At 32.1% G+C, this 10,581-nt stretch overlaps 1 protein-coding gene across 1 annotated transcript in view; it reads right to left on the reverse strand.

Annotated features, from left to right (window-relative positions):
• The window catches only part of LOC107854200 (BEL1-like homeodomain protein 9), an 11,751-nt gene extending 8,141 nt beyond the window's left edge, over positions 1–3,610 (reverse strand). The window contains exon 1 of the mRNA XM_016699204.2: positions 2,817–3,610. Coding sequence (XP_016554690.1) covers positions 2,817–3,419 — 603 coding nt within the window. The 5' untranslated portion in view covers positions 3,420–3,610. The remainder of the gene's footprint in view (positions 1–2,816) is intronic.
• Between the last annotated feature and the right edge of the window lie 6,971 nt (positions 3,611–10,581).

Raw genomic sequence — 10,581 nt, forward strand, 5'->3', positions numbered from 1 at the left:
ACAAAAAGAACCGCGGTTTCAAAAGTCATATTTTTTTAATCTCTATAGAAATGTCATCCAACTTTAAATCACAAATTTAAAATTGAAATTGTATTTTGTTACTTTTAATTTTTCATATCAAATTATATTACATCGCATAAACTGAAAAAAGACGCAGGATTAGAATTCTTATCCATAATTGAGTAGGACACTTTAATTAAGGCTCCAATTTTAGTGCATATATTCCCTAAATCACCTTTTCCAAAAAGCTAACTTGGTGATTTATAAGAACCTGTACGCCTATATAGACATAGGCATCTAGCCTATGTAACCTTTAATACAATAAGACAAGCCATAAATCTGATCCAAGTATTACTTCTTCCATCTAAATTTATATGTTACTGCTTCCGTTCTAATTTACCTGTCTCAAATTTTATAATTTAATTTTTCATTTTACTTATTATTTTGCACAAATCAAAAAGAGATAATTTTTTTTTTCATATTTTACGCTTTGCATTAATTATTTTTTTTCAAATTAAAATGTAAACATCATTTAATAGAGGTACTATGATAAACTAGTCATGTTATTAATTAGGACGTAAGAAGTACAATTTTAGAAATAATCATCTCAAATTATTTATTATTTTAAAAATTTAAAATAATAAATTATTATTTCTTATTTTATCCTTAGATTATCTACATCTACATCTACAATATATTAAAAGTGTAAAAATCTTTAAAAAAGTGATTTAATCATTAAAAGTTTGTGCATCGTCTTTTTACTATTTTTCTTCAATTATTATATCATTATATTTAAAATTAAGAATTCTTATAATATATGGTTAAAAAAAATATCTTTTAATTTTTTATTTTTTAGAAAACACAAAAATAAAAAATTACCCTAAACATCTAAAAAAAAAGTTGTTTTAATTTTTTAAGAAAAAAAATAAAAAGACGTTTTAAAATTTTTGAGGAAAAGAATTTCAATTTCCTAAAGTTGTGTTGTAATATTAATTTGATATCATGAATAATTTTTTTCCATTTCGCAGTGTAAAAATAATTTTTTTTCATATTTAGATGATCTTTTTTTTGGTAGGAAAAGGTATTGGAGAAGTTTTTTTTTCTACAATAATATAATAACATCACATTATAAAATTTATTGACAAAGATATTCTAATAACTTTTCTTTACGAGCTCTAAAGGTGCCATCTATAATCACAAAAGGTTAGGTGTAACGTATTGTTCTAATATCTCGATTATCGTATTGTTTTGTTGTAATTTTTATTATGTTTAAGTCTATGTTGTAGATGAATATTTGTCGGATGTTGAGAAAGCTGTATTAAGGTTAGGTTTGATGATATTGTTATAATATTCGTGAATATTGTATTTTTTATTTTGTTACTATTTGTTATTTTTTTAAGTGATAGATTAACGTTTGGTCAGGCTTTAAGGATTTTTCTTAAGGTTTAATCGCATTGTTATGATATCTCGATTATCGTATTGTTTTGTTGAGTTTACAGTTATAGATGAATATTCGATTAAACTTTGAGAATTTTTTTGTATAAAAGTTAGGTTTAATCAATTTATTTTATTGTAATTTCTGATCTATTACTATCTATTATTTTTGTTATTATCCGTGATGTGATAGTTCAACGTAGAAGACGATCAAGATATTAATACTTTACCTATAGCTTGACATAAAACACGTATAAAGCATGTACATTTAATTAGTTATTTTGAAAACTACAACACTGTAATTATAGTGCCTTTGATAGAGAATAATACCAAAAAATCTCATAGTGCATTCTTGTACGGTCATTTAAAGATAACTCCTAAACTGATTACTTTAAAGAATCTTCTTCTTTTAAATATAAAATTTAAATTTTACATATATATGCTAGTGAAAGGAAAAAGTATTGGAGATTTCATAGAAAACAGCTGGATAGAATCACAAGATAAAAGTGCAAAAGTAGTATTTTGGGTGAAAGTTATGCAATTGGAAAATATTTGGTTGAATTTAAAGATAATAGTAATAAATAAGTGGTATTTGTAAAAAGAGAATTAAAGAATTAATATTATCCTTAAAAACAAATTACACTTGAAAAAAATATTAAAATTGTACAAATATACAATTAAATCACCAATTTACGTGAAATATTCCACAAATATTAATGTACTTGCAAAATGATGATTGCTACACTTTTAACTTGCCAAAAAGACACGAGTAAATGCAAGCAAAGTCAATGGAGAAAATATGTGGTTCTACATTGATGCAGAAACAACCTAACTCTCCACCCTACCAAACATTAGTAAAAATCATTTTTTCATCAAACAGAAAAAGAACCAAGCAAGAAAATGTGAACATTAACAAACAAAAAAATTCGATCCACAAAATATTTTTCATTCACACAAAATTTGGGGAAGAGCCTCATGGTAAGAAGGTTTGTATAGATAATTTATCTTAATGCAAACATTAACTAGTGACTACTTCCACAGCACAAAAATGTAACCTCTAGATCACAATTTTAGGTAGCTCCAAGACTTCCCTTCGAAAATGTGAACATTACACTCCTAATTCAGTTATATTTTACAAAAGTATCATCATAAAAATTATAGTGGATAGATAAAAGTTCTTCACACTTATTAGAACTCTCAAGTTCGAATTTTGAAACCAAAAAAAAAAAAAAAAAAGCAATTCCGCTTTAATGGACATCAAAATTAGTTGACTTTTAAAACGATTACGGCATATAAAAAAAAGAGACAAAAAGATGAATTTTGAAATGCCAATGTTAAGAAGTCACATAACTATATGTACAAAATTATTAAGTAAAAGGTACCTCATCGAGCATTGAAATTAACCTGGTTTTCTTCTTCCCAAATTGTTCATCTCCATTACTACAAGCTTGTGGAGGATGCATCACCAAAGTAGAATCATCATCATCAACAACATAAAATTCCTTGCCAACATCACACAATTCTTCCAACAAAATTTGTGCAGGCTTCAAGAACTTTGATCTCTTCAAAATTAAAGAGTACCCCGTAAAAGGTCCTAACGGGACACAATTAGTAGTTGTAGTAATACTCTTCGATGACAAATCATTAGTATTAGCAGTACTACTACTAGCATGATGAAGAGATGACAAAGACAGAGATAAATTACCTTGACCATTTGTGTTACTATTACTATTATTATTGTGAGCTATAGTTACTGACTGATCAAGAAACCTTGGAATTTGAGGTGTATAGAGAAAAGGGTTGACATTAATTTCTTGAAAAATTGACAAATCTGAAGGTAATACAATAGATGGATCATAAAGAGGGACTTGACAATTTTGAAGTTGTAAACTACTACTATTACTATTATTATCATCAAGTAAAACTCTAAGCTTATCTCTTCTACTTTGTTGTGGGACATGGTATGGTTCAAATCCTTCAGCCATTTAATTAAACAAAGCAAAAGAAAGATAACAAGACACTACTTTTATAAAAAATAAAAAATAAAGAAGGAAGAAGATGAAAGGATAGTATAAAGAGGAAAGAGGAGGAGTGAAAATCAAGAACAGTAGTAGTGAAGAGATGTGGGTGTGATTGGATGAAGTGAAAGGCTATAGCTAGTGTGTTATTATTGGTATTAGGATTATGACAATATATATACTGATATCTATCAGTTCTGAGGTGAGGTGAAGGAGAGAGAGAAAAAGAGCAGCCGACGCACTAAAATTCTTGTTATACGTAAAATTTTGAAAACAATTTGATTATAAAAAAATTATTATACATAACTTTATTTTATATTTTATCAAAGATTATTTTTAAAATTTAAACACATAATTTTTTATCACATTATAATAATTTTACGAATTAGTTCAAAATTCTCTTTACTAGAGAGTGAGAGAAAAGAAAGCAAAGACAATCAAATCACCTAGGTCGAGAGAAAACACTGTTACACTCACTCATATAGAGATTAGGGGGTAGTTGTGGAATGTGCACTTCAGAGCAAACCTGCAAATAGGTAGAGGCACTGCCAATTGCGAAATGAACACACAAACGTCTTTTTAATATTATCTATGTTTTTAATTTGGTTACAAATAGACCATTGAAAGGGGTTCAATCGTGATTAAGTGTTCAATAGAATTTAACAATTTAAAATTTAAAAAGTATAAATAATTACGTATTCAAAACTAGATTTTCTAGACAACTAAATAAGAAGTTAAGTGTGAAATATATTTAACACAAGAAATTTTATCATAAAAAAATTTCTTGTTTAAAGAGGTAAAAAATCCCTCATTAGAGATAGTAGTATGGATTGTTTACACTCTACCCTCTTCAGATTTCACTATATGACAATATACTGGATTTGTTGTCGTTGTTGTTGTTGAAAGAAATAAAAAATCATTACCTACCTTTGTAGAATTTATCACAGTTTTTACTAAAAATTCAAACAATTTTAGTTTACAATCTCTAATCAAAAGGACTAACTCCTTAGTATCTTACTCTTCCTCGTTGCAACTGCCCCTTAAACGATTCTGCTCTAACGTTAAAATTGTTTATAACTCGAGAAACAAATTGTTAAATTCATGACTCGAATTTTGTTAATCCGGCCCAGAAAATTTCGTGGTGCGATCCATGTTTGTGATTTTTAATAGGGTCTGTGGTGCGACCCATGTTTGTGATTTTCTGGGTTGCACCTTATGTTTTTGGGCCTAGGACTTACTTGTATGCACGTATTATATAAGTGCATTTAGTGGGTTGTTTTGGGTATTCTGAAAATACGCACATTTTTCACATTGTACTCCTCACCTTTTATAGTGAAATTCTTCTGCCTCTGCCCATGTTTTTCCCCGTAAGGGTTTCCACGTAAATCTGCATGTTGTTCTAGTTTTTCTTTTACTTGTGGTTTGCTTAATTCTGCCTGATTCTAACAAACTGGTATCAAAGCTAGTTCGATTGTTTTCTCGGGGATGGCAACCATGAAGTATGATATTCTGTTGTTGGATTGCAATACCAGATTTTTGTTCTAACAAGTTAAGATGCGGGTTGTGCTCGCGCAGATAGATTTGGACGGTGCTTTATTAGGGTTTGAGAAGATGCCCTCATCATGGACAGACGACGACAAATGACGTAAGGATCGAAAGGCTCTATCTTAGATCCGCCTTCATTTATCCCATCAGATTCTACATGATGTTTTAAAGGTGACCACAACCGCTGTGTTGTGGTTGAAACTGGAACCGTTATGTATGACAAAGATCCTAACAAGTAAGTTGCATCTTAAGTAACGACTTTATTCCCATCGTATGTCCTTGGGTGCGTCCTTGAAGGATCACCTATCTGTATTTAAGGAAATCGTCTCTGATTTAAAGACTCAAGAGGTTAAGTATGATGAAGAAAATCTAGGGTTAATTTTGTTGTGTTCGATGCCTGCATCATTCAAGATATTTAGGGATATAATTTTATATAGTCGTGATATCCTGACGATTGATAAAGTCTATGATGCGTTATTCTCTTAGGAGAAGATGAAACATCTTGTGAATGGATCGAAGACTCAAGGAGATGGTCTTATTGTCGAGGAAGGATTCGTGAGAGGAATTATGGGGGTGATGATAGGTTTAGCTCCAAATCCAAAAATAGAAACAAAATCTATAATTACTGCAAGAAGAAGGGCCATATCAAAACTGAGTGTTGGAAGCTCTAGAATAGAGAGAAAAGAGAAGGTCCAAAATTGAAGAAAAACCAACCAGAGAAGTTCGGTGAAGCCAGTTTTGTGGAACATGGCGATAGTGATGGAGAACACTTAGGAGTTTCTGATGGTAACTCTAAACCGTGTGAGGATTTGATTCTTGATTTAACTTGTACATTTCATATGTGTCGTAATCGGGATTGGTTTACAATATATGAAACAATCTCTAAAGGTGCTGTGTTAATGGGAAATAACACACCTTATAAGATAGCTGGTATTGGAATAATCTGGATCAAAATATTTGATGGGGTTGTGAGGACACTTGGTAATATGCGGTATGTCCCAGACCTGAAGAGAAATCTTATTTCCTTGAGTACCCTTGATTCGAATGGTTATAGGTACACTGATGAAGGTGGAGTCCTAAAGGTTACTAAAGGTGCTCTTGTTGTGATGAAGCGACATAGAAAGTCTGCAAATTTTTATGTCCTGTAATGCTCTACTATTATAGGTGATGCAACTATTTCTACCTCTTTTCTATCAGAAAGTGATGCTACTAAACTTTGGCATATTCGCCTGGGGCATATGAGTAAAAATGGGATGGCTGAACAAAATAGGAGAAGAGTTCTTGATAGACAGAGTATAACCAAATTGGAGTTCTGTGAGCACTGCATTTTTGGGAAGCAGAAGAGAGTTAGATTCATTAAAGCCATCCATTCAGCTAAGGGCACATTGAATTACATTTATTCAGATCCTTGGGGTCCTTCTAGAGTACCTTCTAGAGGAGGTGCGAATTACTTATTGACTATTATTGATGACTATTTCAGAAAAGTTTGGGTGTTCTTCCTGAAGCAAAAGAATGATGTGTTACCTGTTTTCAAGGAGTGGAAGATTATGATTGAAAAATAAACAGGGAAGTAGGTAAAACGCCTTCGGACTGATAATGGTCTAGAGTTCTGTTATAATGAATTTAATGCTCTATGCAAGTTGGAAGAAATTGTGAGGCACTTGACAGTTCATCAAACTCCGCAGTAGAATGGTGTGGCTAAACGAATGAATAGGACTATAATGGAGAAGGTGCATTCTATTCTCTCTAATGCTGGTTTACCCGTCTTTTTGGGCTTAAGCTGCTTCCACAACTTGTCTTCTTATTAACCACTCTCTCTCAGTCGTGATTGATAAAAAGACTCCATAAGATATATGGTCTAGTACTCCTGCTAGCTATTCTGATTTGAGGATATTTAGATGTCTTGCGTATGCTTATTTTGATAATGGAAAGTTGGAACCTAGCTCTGTCAAGTGCTTATTTATGGGTTATAACCCTAGTGTTAAAGGTTATAACCTTTGGTGTCCAAAAAGCAAAAAGGTTATAATTAGCAGGGATGTTGTGTTTGATAAAACTACCATGCTTCAGGCTTTCTTCGAATCTAGTGCTTCGCCCCCAGATGAGCTTAGTGATATGAGTCAGCAAAATTCAAGCACCCATGTTGAATTGCAGATTGGAGCAGAGTCTACACCAGTGCCTACTTTTCAATCTACCCAGAGATACAAAGTGATACTATTTCTTCTTCACCATTAGTGGTGCCACAATATTCTATTGCTAAACACAGGCCTAAAAAGGATATTAGACCTCTTCAGAAGTATGTTGAAGATAATTTTGTTGCTTATGCATTGAGTATAGCAGAAGGTATTGATTTCGATGAAGATCCTTCTTCTTACTCAGATGCAGTTAGTTGTAATGATTCTGGCCGATGGATGATTGCTATGCAAGAGGAGATGGAATCACTTCATAAAAATGGCACATAGGATCTGGTGAGATTGCCTAAAGATAAGAAAGCTGTGTGCTACAAGTGGGTATTAAAAAAAAGGAACATCGAGAGTTGAAGATCTAGGTACAAAGCAAGACTAGTTGCTAAAAGTTACCGTCAGGTTCCAGGTATTAACTTTATAGATGTGTTTTCTCCAGTTATAAAACATAGTTTGATTCGATCATTGCTTGGTATTGTGACCATGCATAATCTTGAGATTGAGCAGTTAGATGTCAAAACTGCATTCTTATATGGACAACTTGAAGAGGACATCTATATGCAGCAATCAGAGGGCTTTGTAGTCTCAGGAAAGGAGGACTTTGTATGCTTGTTGAAAAGGTCTCTTTATGGCTTAAAGTAGTCGCCCAGGCAGTGATATAAGAGGTTTGACTCTTTTATGATCTCTCATATATTTTAGAGGAGCAGCTATGATAGTTGTGTCTACTTCAAGGAGGTAAGTGATGGTTCATTCGTGTATCTTTTCTTGTATGTTGATTGCAGCAAAGGATATGAGAGATATAATAAAATTCAAAGCCCACCTCAGTAAGTAGTTCGATATGAAGGATCTAGGAACAGTAAAGAAGATTCTTGTAATGGAGATTCTGAGGGATAAAAATAATTATAATTTATACTTGAGTCGGAAAAGGTATATTGAAAAAGTGCTTCACAGGTTCAATATGCAAAATGCCAAGCCTGTTAGTACTCCATTAGCAGCTCACTTCAAACTCTCGGCACTTTATCTCCAAAGATAGATGATGAGCGTGACTATATGTCTCAAGTTCCATACTCAGTTACCATCGGGTCTATTATATATACGATGGTGTGTTCCCAACCAGATTTATCTTATGTTGTTAGTGCAGTTAGTAGATACATGATAAATCCTGGCAAAGAACATTGGAAAGCAGTTCAGTGGATTTTCAAATACTTGCATTGATCTGCTGATGTTTGTTTGCAGTTTGGGCGAAACAGAGATAGAGTAATCGGGTATGTTGATTCTAATTTTATAGGAGATCATGATAAAATAAGATCCCTTATAGACTATGTTTTCACTATTGGTGGTTATGCTATTAGTTGGAAAGCTACCTTACAAACTACGGTTGCTTTGTCAACTACTGAGGCAGAGTATACGACTATTACAGAGGATTTTAAGAAAGCTATTTTGTTGAAGGGTCTGTTTGGTGAACTTAGCAAAGACTTATAGATCACTACAGTCTTTTGCGATAGTCAGTGTGCTATCTTCCTTATGAAAGATCAGATGTTTCACGAGAGGACAAAGCACATCGATATTTGTTATTATTTTATTCGTGAAATTATTGCTCGTGGTGATATTATGGTGAGCAAGATTAGTACTTATGATAATCCTGCTCATATGATGACCAAACCACTACCAAGTTCCATATTTGAGCATGGCTTGGACTTGGTTAGTGTTAGCTGTTAAGGTGTACCCTTAGGGGCTTTTGTGGAAAAGGTGGAGAGTTTGTCTTGAAATGGATTTGAGTTCTGAATTATAATTCGTGTCAAGGTGGATATTGTTAGAGTTGTGACCCAAATTTTGTTGATCCAGCCCAGAAAGTTTCGAGGTGCGACCCTTATTTGTATGCAAGTATTATATAAGTGCATTTAGTGGGTTGTTTTGGGTATTCTAAAAATACGCACATTCTCTACATTGTAATCCTCTCTTTTTATAGTGAGATTCCTCTGCCTTTGCCCGTGGTTTTTCTCGTAAGGGTTTCCACATAAATCTGCGTGTTGTTCTTGTTTTTCTTTTAGTTGTGGTTTGCTTTATTCTGCCCGATTCTAATACAAATATCTATTACAAACCATCTAGTAAAGTAAGATATTGCAATATCTCGAACAAAGAATTAATCTAATAATTAGAGAACAATGACACCAACTTCCTTAGGGGTTCTTTTAATTGACAGTAGACACTGATAAGAATAAATATTGATTTGTATGAATTGATACTTCAAATAACATTAATTATGCTACTTTATATGAGGAATGTGATGGTTGAATTTCCTTGAATTTAATCTCCGAACTCCATGAGAATTTGATTAGGGGATTCAATTCCAATCGAATTTGATTTCTGTAAAATATTTCAACCCCCATAGGTTTTCTCTTAATTTCAAAGTGCTTTCCTTTTTATGTAAATACGATAATCTTTACATCTTGAATTCTTATTTCCTTAACTCCGCATTTATTCCATAAATTAAATTTTTAAAAATTTTTTTCTTATGCTTGAAATTTGCTTCGAGTCAGTTAATTGTCAGTTATCTCCAATATTCTGCAAAGAACCTGGTTTGTTGCTTCGTGCATTTACTTTTTTAATTTAGTTCTTCCAGTAGAAATGATATGCAAATGTTTCTTCTACAGTGGTTTGTCCATCATAGACAATATTAGTTCCTTATTTAAAACATGTTAAAAGTCTGATCTTTTTTATAATGTTTGTTATATTTGTCAATTATCAAAACTTCAAATTCAACATCGCTCGATAAATTTTACCTCTTTAAAATGATATTTTCATAAAAGACCAATAGCAAACCTATTGTGCACTCAAGTGCAATCTTCCTCCTAAGAACCAACTTGATTAGAAATATGACTTAGTAAGATGTGTGAATCGCATAAATCTATGTAGGGTCTTATCTGTCATTTATTCCAATTCAATAGGTGAATAGGTTATGAGAACATGAATAGGTTTAATAAGTTTCCTACAAATATCACAAATACACAACCTAAGGACTTGAAAACCAGGTCCTCATTCATTAATAAACATCAAGTGTTTCATTATCAGTAACACATCAAATACTTTGCCAAATATTTACAATACTTGTATTATGTAAAATATTTGGACTCATATAATCATCACAACATAGTCTTTCAACTTTTGTTTGATCCATAGGAGTTGTGCACATCATGAAAATGTTATTACATATTCTGCTTCAACGCTTGATAATGTCATATAATTTTGTTTCTTTGTTGCCTAAGATATCAAGAATGATCTTAGAAAGTGAAATATCTCATATAGGCTCTTCATATCCATCAAATATCCTATATAATTGAAATTTAAGAGGGGGGAGGGGTGAAGTTAAAATATTTTTCTGAGTTGACTGATCACCTGTAAAT

Source organism: Capsicum annuum, chromosome 9 (assembly GCF_002878395.1).
Source record: "Capsicum annuum cultivar UCD-10X-F1 chromosome 9, UCD10Xv1.1, whole genome shotgun sequence".
NCBI lineage: Eukaryota > Viridiplantae > Streptophyta > Magnoliopsida > Solanales > Solanaceae > Capsicum > Capsicum annuum.